Source organism: Chrysemys picta, chromosome 4 (genome assembly GCF_011386835.1).
Source record: "Chrysemys picta bellii isolate R12L10 chromosome 4, ASM1138683v2, whole genome shotgun sequence".
Taxonomy (NCBI): domain Eukaryota; kingdom Metazoa; phylum Chordata; order Testudines; family Emydidae; genus Chrysemys; species Chrysemys picta.
This window is the reverse complement of record NC_088794.1, coordinates 22,689,036-22,708,858: the sequence shown is the minus strand read 5'-3', so window position 1 is coordinate 22,708,858 and position 19,823 is coordinate 22,689,036. Positions and strand designations below refer to the sequence as shown.

Here is a 19,823-nt window from a genome sequence, read left to right as displayed (position 1 = left end):
TAAGTCACAAGACCAAACATGCAGTGATAATCTGCTTGGGGGCCTAGACTTATCAAGCATTTCCTCAATAGGATTCAGCACTTCAGTAAGTTATAGATGCTCTGCTTCAGAATACTACAAATTCATTCTCCATTATATCTTTATGTACCAAACGAACCTAAATACAGCATATGCTGTCCCAACGGCATAGTGCTCTCCAGCAGTCTCTACACACTGCAGAAGTAAAAAAGGGACAGAGTTCCAGATTCCCTTAAAAGAGCTTGGAATCTCTATGCATTGTCCTGCAGCCTTTACAAACAATCTACCATTAAATTAGTGTAAAGTGTATGTGCAGGAGAACTGGGCCCTAATTAAAGCTGAAATAAGCTCCTCTCTCTCCATCCTAGTTTAGTCCCAGGCTTGTTTTAAATTAACGACGGGACTGGGTCCTAACTAGACATATACAGGCACTCAATATGTTGCTGAATAAGGTGCGGTAAGCCATTCCCCATTATGTTGCAACTTTGATATTTCAGCAATTTTAAACAGCTACAGTTTGGCACAGCACTAACTAATTTTATCTGAAATTAACTTAATGCAGACAAAAGTACAGAAATAACTAGGCCTATGTGCTGGCCACAGAACTCACTTCATTTGTGATCAGATTTCAACTGTACAACCCAAACAGAATATAACAATATTAAGAGTAGGCATTTAACCCTTTATTTCATAGTAAATGGTCACTTCCTAAAATATCCATTCTGCCCAAGGGACAATAAAATGTTTACTTTCTAGTCTCCGATTCCCTTACCTAGGCATGGAAATGTCAGTAACCCCGTTGTTCAAACAATGAGTTTTCATGGCTTCTAAACTCTTTTGCATATTCTCATATGTTGGTTTGTGGGAGACTTTCTTCTTCGTAATCTGTGTACAAATTAAAAAGTTCAACAGTGCATTAGCAACAATGGCACAAGCTATTTTCTCCTTAACTCTACCAAAACCCAGGCCACAATTTACTAATCAACTACCTCTTAGTATATGGTGACTGGACTCAAATAGTTATTTCAATATAAGATGTACAACTATTACCATTTAGATATTTAGTTGCAATTGTGCCACATGACACAGCAGGTCAGGGCACTAAATACTGCATTTCTAAAAGGCAATAATCTGGTTTGGAGAAAAACACTGTTTTCCTTAAACATTTTCCTGTCAAAAGATAAACTGCAATCTCTCTCATTACCAAATGCTGGGATTATGCTTACATCTGTCTCACACAGTTGAGCAATATTTTGAATAATTCTTTCAGGGAAGCTGTTGAAAAAAAAAAGACGGTTACTCACCGTTGTAACTGTTGTTCTTCGAGATGTGTTGCTCATATCCATTCCATTAGGTGTGTGCGCGCCGCGTGCACGATCGTCGGAAGATTTTTACCCTAGCAACACCGGCGGGTCGGCTGTGGAGCCCCCTAGAGTGGCGCCTTCATGGCGCTGAATATATACCCCAGCCGACCCGGCGCCCCCTCAGTTCCTTCTTGCCGGCTACTCCGACAGTGGGGACGGAGGGCGGGTTTGGAATGGATATGAGCAACACATCTCGAAGAACAACAGTTACAACGGTGAGTAACCGTCTTTTCTTCTTCGAGTGCTTGCTCATATCCATTCCATTAGGTGACTCCCAAGCCCAACTTAGGTGGTGGGGTCGGAGTGAGACATTGCTGTGTGCAAAACTGCTGATCCGAAGGCAGCATCGTCCCTGGACTGCTGCACTAGTGCATAGTGTTCTGTAAACGTGTGGACTGACGACCAAACCGCAGCTCTACAAATGTCCTGGATCGGAACTTGCGCCAGGAAAGCCGTCGAGGAAGCTTGGGCCCTCGTGGAGTGAGCGGTGAGGTGTGGTACTGAGACACCTGCCAGGTCGTAGCAAGTCCGGATGCAAGACGTAATCCAGGAGGATAGGCGTTGTGAGGAGACCGGTGATCCTTTCATTCGGTCGGCCACTGCAACGAAGAGTTGCGTCGTCTTTCTAAAGTGCTTTGTGCGGTCAATATAGAAGGCCAGGGCCCTTCGCACGTCCAGGGAATGCAAACGTTGATCCTGGCGAGTAGCATGTGGTTTAGGGTGAAAAACCGGGAGAAATATATCCTGGTTGATATGAAATGGAGAAACCGCTTTAGGGAGAAAGGCAGGATGTGGACGAAGCTGCACTTTATCCTTGTGGAAAACTGTGTAAGGGGGCTCGGATGTAAGCGCCCTGAGTTCAGAAACGCGCCTTGCTGAGGTGATGGCTACGAGGAAGGCTGTCTTCCAGGACAGGTAAAGAAGTGAACAGGTGGCCAGTGGCTCGAATGGAGGACCTGTGAGCTTGGAGAGAACCAGGTTGAGGTCCCACGTCGGAACGGGCTGACGTTGTTGTGGGTACATCCGGTCTAAGCCCTTGAGGAATCTAACGACCATCGGGTTAGAGAATACCGAGGACGCGAGTTCCCCTGGGTGAAAGGCCGATATAGCGGCCAGGTGAACTCTAATTGAAGATATCGCCAACCCTTGCTGTTTTAGGGAGAGGAGATATTCCAAAATAAGAGGAATAGGTGCGTGCAATGGGGACGTGGCTCGTTGTTCGCACCAACAGGAGAACCGCTTCCACTTGGCCAAGTATGTGGTCCGTGTTGAAGGCTTCCTACTGCTCAGCAGAATCTGTTGGACAGAGTGTGAACACTGTTGCTCTGCCTGGGTGAACCATGGAGCAGCCACGCCGTGAGGTGGAGTGATTGCAGGTCGGGGTGACGCAGCCGGCCGTGGTTCTGCGTGATGAGATCCGGATACAACGGAAGCGGGATCGGTGTCTGAACCGAGAGTTCCAGCAGCGTGGTGTACCAATGTTGTCTCGGCCACGCTGGAGCGACCAGAATTACCTGTGCCTGGTCTCTGCGCAATTTGAGCAGTACCTTGTGGACCAGAGGAAACGGAGGGAAGGCATAAAACAGGTGGTCTTTCCAGGGAAGGAGAAACGCATCCGAGAGGGAGCCTGGGGCTCGACCTTGCAGGGAGCAGAACACGTGGCACTTCCTGTTGTCTCGAGATGCAAACAGGTCTATCTGGGGAAACCCCCACTTCTGGAAGACGGAATGTATGATGTCCGGACGGATAGACCACTCGTGCGTTTGAAAGGACCTGCTGAGTCGGTCCGCTAAAGTGTTCTGGACTCCAGGGAGGAACGATGCCGTGAGATGGATTGAGTGGGCGATGCAGAAGTCCCACAGGCGAATGGCCTCTTGGCATAGAATTGACGAACGTGCTCCTCCTTGCTTGTTGATGTAAAACATGGCCGTGGTGTTGTCGGTGAGAACTAACACACAGCGGCCCCGTAGGAGATTGAGAAATGCCTGGCACGCCAGGCGCACCGCCATCAGTTCCCGAACATTGATGTGTAGGGCTAGCTGAGGTGCAGTCCACAGGCCCTGGGTATGGTGCTCGTTGAGATGGGCGCCCCAACCCAGAGATGAAGCGTCTGTGACCAGGTGCAGAGAGGGTTGTGGGGCGTGAAACGGCATCCCTTCGCAAACCACATTGTGATCTAGCCACCATGTGAGGGAGGTCAGGACCGAGTTCGGGATTGTGACCACCATATTCAGGCTGTCCCGATGTGGGCGGTATATTGATGACACCCAGGTCTGGAGTGGGCGAAGCCGAAGTCTGGCATGCCTGGTTACGTACGTGCAGGAAGCCATGTGACCCAGCAGGGTAAGGCACGACCTCACCGTGGTAGTTGGGAAGGCCTTGAGTCCTTGGATGAGGCTCGTGATGGTGCAAAAGCGATTGTCTGGCAGGATGGCTTGTGCGCGTCTGGAGTCTAGAACCGCACCGATGAATTCTATTCTCTGGGTAGGTTCTAGAGTGGATTTGTCCTTGTTGAGTAGGATACCCAACTTGTTGAATGTGCGCACTATTATGTGGACGTGATCGCGAACTTGTTCCTTGGTGCGACCGCGTACCAGCCAGTCGTCTAGGTACGGGAACACCTGTATCCCTTGCCGACGAAGGTACGCTGCCACGACAGCCATACATTTCGTGAAGACCCGTGGGGCCGAAGATAGGCCGAAGGGAAGGACTGCAAATTGGTAGTGCACCCTGTTTACCACGAATCGGAGGAAGCGTCTGTGAGGCGGGTAAATAGCAATGTGAAAGTATGCGTCTTTCATGTCGAGGGCGGCAAACCAGTCTCCAGGATCGAGGGAAGGGATAATGGCCCCCAGAGAGACCATGCGGAACTTCAACTTTACTACGAATTTGTTGAGTCCGCGCAAGTCCAAGATGGGTCGCAGACCTCCTTTGGACTTGGGGATGAGGAAGTAACGGGAATAGAATCCCCTGCCCCTTAAATCCACCGGAACCTCCTCTATGGCCCCCATGGCGAGGAGCGTAGAGACTTCCTGTATAAGAAGTTGCTCGTGAGAAGGGTCCCTGAAGAGGGACGGGGAAGGGGGGGAGGAGGGGGGAAATGAAGGAAACTGGATAGCGTATCCCCTCTCCACCGTGCGGAGGACCCAACGGTCCGAAGTTATAAGGGACCAAGCACGGTGGAAGTGGGAGAGGCGATCCCGAAAGGAGGGGGCTGGATCCTGGGGGATGACTGGGGCGCCGTCCTCGACCGCACCTTCAAAAGTTCTGCCTGGGGCCTGAAGGTGGTCTAGGTGGCCCCTGGTTCTGGCCAGGTTGAGGGCCGGTCCACCTTCTTCTACCACCTCGCCCTCGCCTCCGGGCCGAGTCCTGTCTCTGACGAGGCGGGGGGGGGTAGAAGCGCTGAGGCTGCGGCCTAAACGGCCTGCGCTGGGGGCCCACAACATGCATCCCCAGGGAGCGCATGATTGTTCTCGAGTCCTTGAGGCTCTGCAGGCGAGAGTCCGTCTTATCTGAGAACAATCCATGACCCTCAAAAGGCAGATCTTGTAGGGTTTGCTGCAGCTCCGGAGGCAAACCCGAAACCTGAAGCCAGGAGATCCTGCGCATAGCGACACCCGAAGCCAGGGTCCTCGCCGCTGAGTCTGCAATGTCCAAGGAGGCTTGCAAGGAGGTCCGAGCCACCTTCTTGCCCTCCTCTACCATGGCTCCAAACTCCTCCCTGGACTCTTGGGAAATCAACTCCTTAAACTTCCCCATAGAGTTCCAGGAGTTGAAATTGTAGCGGCTCAGTAGCGCCTGTTGGTTCGCCGCTCTAAGTTGTAGCCCTCCGGCTGAGTAAACCTTGCGGCCAAACAGATCGAGCCGCTTAGCCTCTTTTGATTTAGGCGCTGCAGCCTGCTGGCCGTGGCGCTCTCGTGCATTCACTGATTCCACCACCAGTGAACACGGTTGGGGGTGGGTATACAAGTACCCACAGTCCTTAGACGGGACAAAGTATTTTCTTTCCACCCCTCTCGCTGTGGGTGGAATGGAGGCAGGAGTTTGCCATATCGTATCCGCATTTGTTTGGATCGTGCGGATCAGAGGTAACGCCACCCTCGATGGGGCATCTGCTCCAAGGATATTCACGATCGGGTCGTGAACCTCCACTATCTCCTCCACCTGTAGGTCCATATTACGGGCCATCCTACGCAGGAGATCCTGGTGAGCCCGAAGATCTATCGGAGGGGGACCCGTACAGGAAGTGCCCGCCACTGCCTCATCCGGAGAGGAGGAAGAGGATGCCTCCGGTGGCACTGGATCCAAGGGGGGGTCCTGATCCCCCTGCTCTTGGGCCGGGGCATCACCTGCACTTGGGTCCATGGTGTCGGGTGGTGTGGACACTGAAGCCTCCATGCCCCCTGGCGGAGGCCGAGAGATGGTGGACTCCGGGGCCCTTCTAACGGAGTGACCCGAGCGAGAGGTCGAAGCTATTGGAGCCCCTTGCGCCTGATGGTACGCCCACGGGGTCCAAAACGACCAGTGAGATGGTCCATGAGAGTGGTCCTCTGCCATCTCCTGCCAATGGCCCAAGTTTCGTTCCTCGGCTTGCCCTTGAGGGGGATATGCCGATCTCGACAGGTCCTCCGAGGAGCGAGACACCGATCTTGACGGCCATGGCGGTGCCGAGAGAGATGAAACGATCCCCGTGGGCTGTGGTGCCGCACGGTGCCGGTCTGGAGATGACCTATCTCTGCGCGGTGCCGGCGATCGGTGCCGGGACCGCGATCGGTGCCGATGACCTCGTCGGTGCCGGGAGTCGGATCTGGACCTCGACGAGGACCTGGAGTATGCCCGGTGCCGGGAGCGGCCCCTCGACGTCGAGCGTCGACCGTGGCGGTGCCGAGAACTACGTCTCGACGTTGATCGGTGCCGACGATCATAGCGGTGCCGAGACGTAGAGCGGTGCCGCGAAGAAGATCTTGGCCGCGAGTACGACCGGTGCCGAGACGGTACTCGGTGCCGGGACTGCGAGCGGCGTGGGGACCTGCTTCGGGACCTGGATCGGTGCCGAGGTTCCAGCCCTTGTGATGGAGGGCGCATCAAGGCAGGTTTCCCCCTCGACTGGACCGGGCGAGTCAACGGTGCCGTCGGTGCCGGTGGTTGAGGCGGTGCCGGCTCCGTGAGAGCTATTAAGTCTCTCGCCGCCGCGAAGGTCTCTGGCGTCGACGGGAGGCACTGTATCACCGCCGGCCTCGGTGGAGACGCCGTCTGCACCGGACTCAACGGCCTCGGCGCCGGAGTCGACGGTGCTGGAGGCACCTGTTTCCGGTGCTCCACCGGCGTACGCGGCTCTACCCCCGGCACTGGGGGAGCCAGCGTCTTCGGCACGGAGGTCCCCGTCTTATGGGCTTTCTTATGCCCTGGGGATAATGACCGGCGCCGAGGCACTTGCTGTGCTTTCGGTGCCGACGAGGTCCGGTGCCGGGAAGGCTCATCTGACGCCACTCGCGTGGTCGTCATGGCCGGTGCCGCCGGGGCACTGCGCACCGAGGCGCAAGGTGCCGGGGCTTGACTTGTGGATGGAGCGTCCGGAGTAAGTGCCGCCTCCATCAGGAGTTGCCGGAGCCGAAAGTCCCGCTCCTTCTTGGTCCTTGGTCTGAAGGCCTTACAGATCTTGCACTTATCTGTTTGATGGGACTCTCCCAGGCACTTCAGACAGGAGTCGTGCGGGTCGCTCGTGGGCATAGGCTTAGCGCAGGAGGCGCACAGCTTGAAGCCGGGAGCGTTGGGCATGAGCCCGGCCCCGCGGCCGGGGGAGAAAGGGGGAGACGACCCCCTTAATCCCCTGAACTATTAAAACAACTAGACAACTTTTAAAACTACAACACTAGGACTATAACTATAACTATAACTACGAATAATGAAGTAAGCTAGGGCGAGTGGAGAACAGCTAAGCAGCGCTCCACAGTTCCAACGACCGTCAGGGGCGGTAAGAAGGAACTGAGGGGGCGCCGGGTCGGCTGGGGTATATATTCAGCGCCATGAAGGCGCCACTCTAGGGGGCTCCACAGCCGACCCGCCGGTGTTGCTAGGGTAAAAATCTTCCGACGATCGTGCACGCGGCGCGCACACACCTAATGGAATGGATATGAGCAAGCACTCGAAGAAGAACAAGCAGCTCCTGTTTCAAACAAACTGTTTAAAGCATAAACACCACACTTCAGGCAGGGAGTGGAAAAGCAGACTTTTCCCATTGCAGCATGCTAGAGAGGCTTTTTCAGCACAACTGTAACAACCAGAGGCCCAGTTTTCACATGACCAGCAGGATATGGGTCAATGGGAATTACCTATAGTTTGAGAGAGTGAGAGAGAGAGAAGGTGGTGTGGAAGCAGAGAAAAGAACTGACAGAAAGAAACTGCAATGCATGACGTTTGTTAGCAAGAGTCAGGCTAACTGTAACCCTGTTAACGCGAGATTTGTAGAAGCGAGGATTGTGTGAGGCGGGTGAGAAAGAACTGTGTAAGAAGTCATGATGACCTCAGCATAGATAAAGTGTAGAAGACCTTGTGTAGATAAGGAATAGAAAATAATTGTATGTTGGCAAGAGTCAAAACAACTGAGGAAATGAGATATCAAGATGGCCTATGTATAAACAAAAATGCTGCTGTCCCTCATTATTTTTGTAATGAAAGGTATAAATGCTTGCTGTAATTAGTAACCGGAGAGAGACCTGTTTGCTCTCCCTCTGCACATGTGAGAGTTAATAAAACATCTGACTTGTTGCACCTAACAAAATAGTGAGAACTCAGTTTTTCTCCGACAATTTGGGGGCTCGTCCGGGATGGCAACGCCCACTGAGGCAACGGCAGCTGCTACGGATCGTTCCCCTTCGAACCCCATGGCGCCACAATAGAGGTAAGAGACCTTTTGAAATCTCTATTGGGGTGTCGGAGGAGGACTGTCCGTGGGGCCGTCTGCCCCTGTTGGGCTCACGCCATCCGAACTTATTGACTGTGCAGCAAGGTCAGATGCTGAGCGGCGTAATAGGGGAATTGTTTGCCGCCCCCTGTAAGCATATGCTAGGTGCATAGGGTTTGCACCTGTGTTGAGGGGTTGTTACCGCCTCAAGAGGGGTTTTTACCGCCTCAAGTGATGCATCGAGGTACTTGGGAATAGTACCTGGAGGTACTCAGGAGTAGTACCTGGTATAAGGCCTTGGTGTGTGCGTGGTCTGTGTGTGTGTGTGTGTGTGTACACAGTGTGAATTGAGTGTTACCGGAAGACGCCCAGAGTACTCTGCGAAGTCTTTTGGCTCGTGACCAGAACTACTCTAACGCAAGCCCGGTAACTAGAGGATCTTTTAGGAGATCCGACCCATGTAGGTTGACTCGGCCTGGCATCGTCCGGCGAGGAGGCTACCTGGGTCTAGGAGTGTGTGCACCCATCTTCCCTCCCCTTTTCCTCTCCGTGTGAGCCACTGACAGTCTGACCATCTCACTGGATGCAACAGAGTAAGCGGCGCTTTCTCTCTGAGATTAGCCGACGCTCTTTGCTGAAGGGAGGTGTAAGGGGTCATGGCTATCCTCGTTAGTCACTCCTGTGTGAATACCCTGTAGGGAGAGTCCTTAGTTTATGAACCGCTAGCGCGGACAGGGCATCCTTCCCCTTTTGAGTGTATGATTGGAAAAATGGGTGGGGGACAGTCTAAGTCTTCCCTTTCACCCCCTAAGGGTACCCCAGCTTATTTCATGTACGTACATTATGGCCCGAAAACCTGCAGGTATTTAGATAGTTGGAATCTTTACACGCGTGCAAATCCATCTAAACAATGCCCACTAGAAGGTACCTTCAATCTAGATAAGATCATACATCTCAGAGGAGCTTTTAATCACCAAAAAGCCTCTGACACACAATGGGAGCAATTTGTCTATTGAGGAAAGGAACGGGTTAATTTGAAATTCAGCTTGGTCCAGAGATAAAGAGAAAGTTAATCTGCGTTCAAGGTCAAGAATCAATGCAGACCAGGCTAAGTACAAAGAAAAACTGCTTTCGGCCCCAGCTGACTGTGAAAAAATATAGACATAGTCAAACCAAAGGCAATACAAGTTACAGTGCTGAGATTACATTTGCAAAGCTTAACTGTCCAGTGAGATCCAACAGTCTGCCTTTGCAACCCTGGAGCCGGCGTGGTTTGGGGATGCTGAAGAAGCCACAGGCAGCCGGCCTGGACTGGAATCACTGAAAAGACGCCCAGGAGACCTCAGGGTGTAAAAGAACTGCCCTCCCAAGAGAGGAAGCAAGTTGGAGATTGCACAGCACCTTCTCTGAACGTTATACACAGACGTGGCCAGTCTGGACGTACGTGTGTGAGTATGAAAGTGTGCCTACTCTCAGCCGCAGTAAGTCTGAGAACCGGAGAGGGATTTAGCATTCCTCTTTCCACCCCGGCTGACCGGGAAGGGTGTCAGGTGGATCTACCCCAGTCGTAGCAGGACTGGGCAATAGAGAAGTTGGAGAAAAGGGAAGAGTTGTTTACTTGATAACTAGAATTGAGCAATTAAGAGCATAGATCATGAACCAGGCAGCAACTCAAACCTACGCCCAGGGCAAGTTGCAAGCCTTGAGACAGGACTTCCAGGCAGAAAAGGAAGCACTGGCTAAGCAAGTACCGGTCCTTCAGGGACTTGTCAGAATTTAACCATTTGTGTTTGCATATGCTGTAAGAGCAGTGTGATTGCCACAAGAGAAAATTGAATAGTTAAATGCCAATGGGTCATGCGTTTTGCCCAAGTGGCAAGCCTCACGAGGGAGGACTCGGGTAGCCTTGTGAGTAAGAATGTTTAAGAGAAGAGACCAGGAAGGGTGGGGGCTAGTTGAGAAGCCCACCCTCCTATCTAAATTGGTAGTGAAAAAGCTGGTGCCCATGGAAGGGACGGTTCAGCGAGAAAAGCAGGATCGGGCCCAAGCGGGCAGGCAATAGATAGAGAGATTGGAGAACAGGTTGGAAACTTTGAGGGCATAGTGGAAGGAAAGGAGTAAGTAATTATAAGCATGGGGGATTTCAAATCCCCAGGATAATAATTGAAATGGTAAAATGTGTGTAAGACAGAGTCTTTGTACCAAGGTGCAAGGCTCTCCTTTCTTCTGCTGAATAAAGCAACTCTTCCTTATCCCTGTCTGGCTGTTATTGGCTCTCAGCTAGGTGGACCCGATATTTTGGTGACAGTTACTGGCGACTCCGGTTAATGAATTTCTGTCTTATACATTTAGGTGTTAGGTGTGTGGACGGAACTGAGCCTCTCATTTGTAATTCCTCAGAGTGGAAGCCATCGCGTGCAATGAAGCTCTGAGGTTGAATTGGGATCCTTCTGTCCCGTCCCCTGTAGCGGTCAGTATTAGTAGAAATTCCTGTAATAGGATCCTATTAGGCCATAATTCCCTCTGTTCTCTGTGTAATTCTCTGTTAGAGTGTCAGCAGGCAGATGGGTGGGTCTCTGGTAAAACCCTCTAAGGATAGCCCTTTGAATTATATGTTAAGTAAATGGCTTTTACCCATTGTTCAGGAAAGAATAAAGATTTGAATTTGTTTTGGGGTAACAAAATAGCAGATAAAAGATCTGGTAAAAAGAGAGAGAAGGACAGTGCCCCTGGCTCTGTGTGGTCGAGCTGTCACTTTACTAGGGGTGCATGGAGATTTTGTAAGCACAAAAGAAACAGTTACACCTTGTGTAGAAATTGATGTGGCTAGTGTTGTGGAAATTGAATTGTGGATAGGATGTGCATTTTCCCCAGAACATGTGCAGTGTATATTGTAGCAGAGGTAAAAGAAATGCAAACCTACCAATATAGGTTGTGTTTTCTCTTTTCAGATCACTGGGTGTTTGAAAGCAGGAGTTAGAAGTAAAAGGCAATCAAAAGTCTGGGAAAGTTAATTGTGTCCCTTTTTACATAAGAATTTTTAAGCTGTGGATAGCTTTGAATCTGGAAGCAAGCCAGAAAGCATCTGTATTAATGCAATTTTCTAACTAATAAGGTAGAAGCCACTGAAACCTGGGCTGCCTATGAAACAAATACAAGGAAATATGGGATAATTCCTCTGTTTTGTCTAAAATCAACAAGAGTACGTGTATATAAAGGAAATATTTTAAGCAATGACTGACTACCCAGAAGGGGTAGACCTCTGTTCTTTTGTCTTTCAGATCATCAGAGAAAACGGATGCCAGCTGAACAGCATTCAATGTACCATGCATTTACTGGTACAATAGGAATTATTTTTGTGTTCTTTGTCCTGTCTTGTGGTGTTTGTCTTGTGGCCAAAATTGTTGGGTTTAATATTTTCATAAGACCGTCTAGTTCAAAATTAAATAGAAGGGTTAAATCAAAAAGCAGATACTTGTTTTTATTCAACTTGGAATACAAAAAGTGTTTGGATAAATCAGGAAAATGTGATATACTAAAGTCTAATACAGTTGCTTAAGTAAGAAAAAGAAACTTCATTGGCCAGATTTTTTTTTTTTTTTTAATTGAAAAAATTGTTGTTAAAATTTGCATACCAACAGTCTTTGGAAGCAAGGACATGGAAGGTTAACCCACTCCCCATATTGCCCATGGGATCCTTCTGGCTACTTCAGATTTCTAGCCAGAGGGCTGGGGAGGGAGGAAAGCTATTGGACACCTGAGGTTGTACCGAGTGGACTCCTCAAAAGTGGGTGTGCTTGTCCTGGTTTGTTGCTCCAAAGCTCTGTAATAAAGTTATTTTACTGGAAGGGTGTACATGGCATACATTGAATAATAAGACTAATGTACTGTATAATGGCAATGTGTATGTGTTCATTGTTGGGAAAAGGTGTATGAGTGAAAAGTGGAAGTTTCCTTTGTAGGTTAAAAGAAGCCAAGAAGGGGAGAAGGAAAAAGAACAGAATGAGTTAACTGAGGAAAAATAGCTAGCAAGCTCAGTCCAAAGATAAGATGCTGGCACCATCCAAGGACACTGCCCACAGCTAAGACTTGGCTGATAGCCAAGAAAAGGGGGGCCTGAATGTGCCCAAGCAACTATGAGATCTGCAAAACACTGCCAGGCATTAATGAAATGTGTTAGGTTTCTTTTCTCACAGATAAAAGAAGTGCTACCCAAAGACCCTAGCAGCCCTGCCATTCATTGAAACAAGGAGACTGAGTCTACGTAAAGTCTATCAACGAAAGACTGCTTTGGCTCCACACTGGAAAGGCCCTTTCCAAGTCCTGTTAACCACCACCACCACTGTGAAGTGCCAAGGACTACCTGCCTGGACCCATGCTTCTCACTGTAAAAAGACCCCTCCACCTCGGGAGGACTCTCCGACTGATGATAAGCCTATTTCTCCTTCTAGCTCTGCTGTGTCTTCTGGACAGCAGGAAAAAGAAAGAAAGAAAAAAAGACAAGGTGAAGTGCTAGTAACCTCTCCCTTGTCCACTGACAGACCTACTGTGCCTCTGGATTTTTCTAGAAGAAGCAAAACCATTACAGGGTGATGTGCTAGTAACCTCTCCCCTGTATGATGCTAAACTACACTGTTTCAGGAAAAGAGAAGAAGGAACACTTGCTTAATTGAAACCACAAAGTCCAGGGATTCCTGACTACAAGAGACATTAAGAACTGACCCTGGTGAAGAAACAAAGAATTATACACTGGCAGGAAGAAATTTGTGGGACCCATGCTTGGGAACGTGGTATTGATTGGATTTTGGGGTTTATTCTACAGGCTGCGCCCTGTGTTTTGGATAAGTCCTTCAGCATGTATTGCCCTCCCTAATTGGATTTTAAATGATAAGTACCAAAGGCACCTTGTTGCCATTGCCCCTGCCATCTCCTCCATTACACTATTACCCCTGTAACACATCCAAATACAGACAATGCCATATATTTGATAAAACCAATGACTAAGGCCTTCACACTTCAGTGATTTATTTAAATATTGTTTGAAAAAATATATTTTTAAGGTTCAGGATATCCCATATAAGCGAACAATTGAATGGATCAGTGGAGATAAAAGTATATGATATCACTACCAGTGAACCCCAAGAATTTATAATTGCTCACAGGGGGCTGCCATTAGATTAGCACAACAGAGGGCTTGGGTTATTTCCTCTAGAAAGAAGAGAGACTTGACCGGATCCCTTTGGGATGGGGCCAGTAATGCAGCAGCAGTTTGGAATATTTTTAAGAACCAAGAACATGATGAGAAATTGGGGCAACTAGAGAAGGCCATTGGCCTTGTTTCTGGAGCACAACTAACCCAGGTACAGGCTGGAGTTGATGAGTTACATGTTATTTCCGCCCTTAGTTCAATGACCCAGAAGTTGCTGACAGAGATGGTATTGAATATCACTGAGGCTGGGAAGGCATTGCAGTGGGATCTAGCATGCTCAGAGATTCAGGATTTCTTGAATGACCAGCTAATGGCCATTCGGAATGATCTAGAGCACCAGGCTTGGCCCACTGCCCTTACAGACACGTCAGGAGTACCATCTGATCTGTGGCCATGGAGACATACTTGGAAACTTTCTGGGTGGAAGTGTGGACGTTCTCAGTGCTCCTTCCAAGCATATGGACCGGTACAGGGGGTGTGGGCTCCCACATACCGTATCCTGCCGGGTCCATGGGGAGGATGCATATGGGATTGGGTAATTCATCGAGACATCTGGGAAATTAGACCACCTGGTATGCCCAATCGATTTTTAGTTAGTGCTCCTAGGATTACACCTGACATTTGGATGGGGTTAGGTAACCTGTGGACATTCTGGCCATTAGAACCCCCACAGCTTCAGTGTACCCGTAAACTGAAGCCAGGAGAAGTTGTCACTGTCTATGACTACGTTTGCTGGGAGGGTAGGGGACAAGGAACTACCCTGACAGGACACTTACTCTTCCAAGCTAATGATAGCTGTGTGTATGTTAATGACACCATATCACAAGACATACATTTTAATCTCACTACCACTGCAGGCAATCATATCATTTACTGGCCTGCAGAGAGAGTTTTTCAAGTAGCCCTTAGGTTCCAGATACCCTTTAATTGGACTAGCCTACTATCTGATAGATTTCAAAATTTGCTTTCATTGTTACCTGAGATCCAGAAAATCTCTGAGGTACAAGGGCAAATTCACATGCTTCAAAATGTATATCAAGTAGAAAAGTATGCCTTTCACACTGCTTATAGAGTATCTATCTTATGTACTAAATATGATGTATTGTGCTTTATGACAAAGGCTGTACAACAACCCCATTATAGTATTGCTATGGGAATGTTATTGCTTGTATTGTTATTAGTTAGTTTAGGATTATGTTATTGTTGTTGTAAAAGATGTAATAATAGTAATACCTTTCATGTTCATGCTAATCATGCATTGTCATTGCATCCAATCAAAACCCCTAAGGTTGAAGCATCTGATTTAGAATCAGAAGTCCAGGACTTGATGCAAATAGAGATTTGAGAATGTTTGTTGTACTAGAAGTACAAAAGGGGGGGTTGTGGAAGCAGAGAAAAGAACTGACAGAAAGAAACTGCAATGCATGACGTTTGTTAGCAAGAGTCAGGCTAACTGTAACCCTGTTAACGCGAGATTTGTAGAAGCGAGGATTGTGTGAGGCGGGTGAGAAAGAACTGTGTAAGAAGTCATGATGACCTCAGCATAGATAAAGTGTAGAAGACCTTGTGTAGATAAGGAATAGAAAATAATTGTATGTTGGCAAGAGTCAAAACAACTGAGGAAATGAGATATCAAGATGGCCTATGTATAAACAAAAATGCTGCTGTCCCTCATTATTTTTGTAATGAAAGGTATAAATGCTTGCTGTAATTAGTAACCGGAGAGAGACCTGTTTGCTCTCCCTCTGCACATGTGAGAGTTAATAAAACATCTGACTTGTTGCACCTAACAAAATAGTGAGAACTCAGTTTTTCTCCGACAATTCACATCCCAGGATTTAGAGAGTAAGTTTTAGCAGTTAGTTCAGTGATCTAAAAAAAAAAGTATCAAAATGCGTGTGCATTTGTATTTGTATGCTTTTACATTTTAAAGCAAATTATGAAGGTGACCAGATCAACATTCCTGAGACTGAGACATTCAACCACTGAACTGCAGGATGGCAGCAGCACAAGAATCTCCCCACTACCCTGCCAGCACACCTCAACACAGCACATAAAGGCTACTGAACAATTGTCAGACAGTAACTTCCACAAATGAAATGTGCTATTCAAATGTACTTCAATTACTTGTTGGTAGGAAGCTGTACTGAGTTTAGTTCTGAAAGAAAAATCTAGCTTGGCTTGTCCTCATAATCTGTGTCTTTATTTAAAAGGCTAAAATGTCTGTTGAGAATCTAGAGAAAAACCTCTCTTCCAATCAATGCAAACTGAGGTGGGGCTCAGTTATAACAAACCCCTGACTCTCATCCCTCTCTTACCAGGTAATATATATATCTGTCATCTCTTTTCAGAACGGCCACCTCTCCAGACTTCTTCTCTAAAACAAAAGTGAAACACAGCATTGACATTAATTTTGTTTAAAATTTTACAATTCACTGCTGATTCTCCCAACTCCTGCTGAATAGATTAGAGATGAATTAACAGATGTTAAAGAATTTTCTAAAACAAAACTATTTTTACAAATAATTAAAAGATCAGAGACATTGTCATTCAGTGTGTGAAAATATCTCTGAGCACTATAATTAGATCGACCTAATGCTCAGCATCTTTGGTCTACCTCTTGGGAGAGGTGGATTAGGTATAGTGACAGAAATCCCCCTTCCATCGCTGTAGGAAGTATCTACGTTACAGTGCTACAGTTGCAGCTGTAGCGCCATAGTGTGGATAAGCCCCCAGTTTTTAGCTTTTTCTGTTGTTGCTGCTGCCCTCATGTTGCTTTTTCAAATGTGTTGCAGCTGGGCTAACCCAATCTTGCAGTTAACTGACTACTGCTAAACCAGGGCTGCAGCAGATGCATGAACTATAGTAGAACCTCCGAGTTATGAACCCCTTGGGAAGCGAGGTTGTTTGCAACTCTGAAACGTTCGTAACTCTGAACAAAATGTTACAGGTGTGTTTTCAAAAGTTTACAACTGAACATTGACTTAAAACAACTTTGAAACTTTACTAAGCAGAAGAAAAATGCTGCTTTCCCTCTATTTTTTAGTAGTTTGCGTTTAACACAGTACTATACTTGCCCTTTTCCCGCTCTGGTCTCCGTTACTGCCTGATTGGGTACTTCTGGTTCCAAATGAGGTGTGTGGTTGACTGGGCAGTTCTTAACTCTGGCGTTCGTAACGCTGAGGTTCTACGGTAACTTATTTATATCAGTGAGTTGTGAACTCTATCCCACTGGAATCCCATTAATTAGTGAGATGGAAACAGGTCAAATTTAAATACCAACATACACGGGCAGTTGGCTTTTCTGTCTGGTCTCCTCTTTAACTGGAAGTTAAGTACCAAAAATTCTCCCTGTAAACAACACCAGGGAGCATAAAAGTTGAGAGTCTCATTATTATTTATACTATGGCAGCCCAGAAACCATGGTCAGGCTCAGGGGCTTGCTGTGCTAGGCACTGTACAAATGCACAAGTGGATCACATCCCTGCCTCAAAATAGTTCACAGCAAATGTATAAAGATCCAGTATGGCCAGTCCTAGAATCAGTGCCTAGATACTACTGTGACTGGTGTTATATAAATACCTTAGGGAAACATGGACTACTGCTAGAGGCTCAGGCTTGCACATGGACTATAGTAGCCTCCCCTCCCCACAGACATCACTCACGCTGATCCAACAGCTCCTGTATGCCACCAAACTTTTTCTTAAATAGGACAGCTATCCCAGCGCCCATGCGACAGTCCTCACTGATGCAGTGAGCCAATGAGTCCGTTTTGGGGCAGGTAAAAAGGTCCCCTTTTATGTACCTGATCTGAAAAAGAACAAACAAATAGGAGCTGAATGAGAGAAATCAACTTTGGTCCACCGTCAATGTTCAGAATCACATAAGGAAGAAAGAAAAATGGAGCTAACCAAGGCAGGATGGTATAGTGGACAGGAGACTAGACTGAGACACTGTTTACAAATGAATGAATGTGTTGCACAGCCTTTCCTATAGGTCATTTGCAAAACCTACATGATTTGTGATCAGTTCATTTTATGAAAAAACAGTCTAAATTAAAGAAAACTGGACTGGTATGGTTGAATTAGTGCAAACATATTGAATGGGGCAGTAATTTATTAAAGTAAACAGCATTGGGCTAAACTGTGCTTTGGGTTGATGTACACAGGGGTTCTCAAATGTCATTGAACAGTGACCCCCTTTTGACAACAAAAATTACTACATGACCCTAGGAGGGGGAACCGAAGCCTGAGCCCCGGGGGGAGTTCCCTGTTCCCTGCCAATGGGAGCTGCAGGGGTGGTGCCTGCAGGCAGGAGTAGTGCACAGAGACCCCTGCCTCCTCGCCGCCCAGGGCCACAGAGGTGTGCTGGCTGCTTCTGGGAGCGGCGTGGGCCCGGAGCAGGCAGGAAGCCTGCCTTAGCCCTGCTGTGCCACTGGACTTTTAGCAGCCGGAGATCGCAATCTACTGTCAAACGCTACAGAATTGACCAGTCGATTGGAATCCACCAGTTGTTGACCACTGATGTAGTCAGATTGCCACTTCCCAAAAATAACCATGCCCCAGAACCAAATATTCTTACATCACAACTCTAGAGCATATGCTAATTGGAAAACTTTATGAGGAGGAAAATGTCACTCCTTGAGTTAGGATAAAAACTGGGAAAAAAGAACAGGAGTACTTGTGGCACCTTAGAGACTAACAAATTTATTTCAGCATAAGCTTTTGTGGGCTACAGCTCACTTCTTTAGATGCATAGAGTGAAACACACAGACAGAAGATATTTATACATACAGAGAACATGAAAAGGTGGAAGTACGCATACCAATTGTAAGAGGCCAGTCAATTGAGATGAGCTATCAGTAGCAGCAGAAGAAAAAACTTTTGAAGTGATAATCAAGATAGCCCAGTACAGACAGTTTGATAAGTGTGGGTGGCTATCTTACAACAGAAAAATTTCAAAAACAGACTCCAACGAGAGACTGCTGAGCTGGAATTGATATGCAAACTAGATACACTCAATTTAGGATTGAATAAAGACTGGGAATGGCTGAGCCATTACAAACATTTAATCTATCTCCCCTTGTAAGTATTCTCACACTTCTTATCAAACTGTCTGTACTGGGCTATCTTGATTATCACTTCAAAAGTTTTTTTCCCCCCACTTATTTAATTGGCCTCTCAGAGTTGGTAAGACAACTCCCACCTGTTCATGCTCTCTGTGTGTATACATATCTTCTCAACATATGTTCCATTCTATATGCATCCGAAGAAGTGGGCTGTAGCCCACGAAAGCTTATGCTCTAATAAATTTGTTAGTCTCTAAGGTGCCACAAGTACTCCTGTTCTTTTTGCGGATACGGACTAACACGGCTGCTCCTTTGATAAAAACTGGGGTATTTAATAGCAGGAACCTGCATTAAACAGTTCATTTTCTACGTACTCGGTCTGCCTGATCCCTGGAGGGGGGACTGGCCATGGTAACGTGAGGCTATTTCCAGGATTTCTTCTGCTGCAAGGTTAAAGAAAAGAAACATGATTATTAAGCCTTTCAAGATAAGCGATACTAAGTATACAGAACTAGGCTGGACAACCAGGAGTGAAAGAAGCAAACCTCCCCCAGGAGATGTGCCACTAGGCAGGAGCAAGCAGGTATTTCCCGAGGGAATAACGCCCCCCCCCCCAATCAGTCTGCATCAAGCAGGCTCAAGGTACAAGGGCCCCAGGGTTCCAGGCTGGTGGCACTGGGGTGCAGGGCAGAGAGTCCCACACAGCTACCATGCTCAAGGCCCACCGCAGGAGCCTGCCTACAGAGCCACTGGGGGAAGGAGTGTGTGTGGGGGGCCACTCCACGCTCCCCCTCAGGACCGCTACCTCCTGCGCGGGTCCCCACCACAGAGCCCCCTCAACGCGGGCCCCACGCCCTCGGGGGACCCCACCAGCACGGACCGCCCCCCCCGCACCTGACACGCCTCTGCAAGTTGAGTCCAAACGACAGGCTACGACGTGGGTACACCCCGTTCCTAAACAGCCCCCTCCCTGCCTTGGTACAGTCTAGTAGGACATCAAAGATGGCAACCTCCATCTATTTACCTATCTAGGCTGAGTGGCGGAGCACCGTCTCTATGGTAACAGCCCAGAACATTCGGCGGTGGAAAGTAGACCACGACTTACCTATCAATGTGCGCATGCACAGAAGACCTAGCGAAGGGGGTCTATCAGCGCATGCGCATTATTGGCGGCCTCGACTGGGGGAGCATTTTTAGCGCATGCGTAAGAGCTTAGGCTAGGTCGGGCCGGGTGGGCGTGTCCTGCAGAGCTGCGGCGGG

At 48.1% G+C, this 19,823-nt stretch overlaps 1 protein-coding gene across 12 annotated transcripts in view; it reads right to left on the bottom strand.

Annotated features, from left to right (window-relative positions):
* The window catches only part of OARD1 (O-acyl-ADP-ribose deacylase 1), a 47,401-nt gene extending 27,595 nt beyond the window's left edge, over positions 1-19,806 (bottom strand). For 2 of the 12 annotated variants that reach the window (XM_005308320.5, XM_065591646.1), the window contains exons 1-5: positions 19,588-19,726; positions 18,938-19,006; positions 17,161-17,305; positions 15,814-15,872; positions 791-903 (exon numbers count right to left, since the gene is read on the bottom strand). In XM_005308320.5, coding sequence (XP_005308377.2) covers positions 791-903; positions 15,814-15,872; positions 17,161-17,305; positions 18,938-18,973 — 353 coding nt within the window. In that variant the 5' untranslated portion in view covers positions 18,974-19,006; positions 19,588-19,726. Of the gene's footprint in view, positions 1-790; positions 904-15,813; positions 15,873-17,160; positions 17,306-18,937; positions 19,007-19,272 lie in introns of all 12 variants that reach the window. The other 10 variants (XM_024110344.3, XM_065591645.1, XM_065591649.1 and 7 more) reach the window with 9 other exon arrangements.
* Positions 19,807-19,823: the final 17 nt, after the last annotated feature.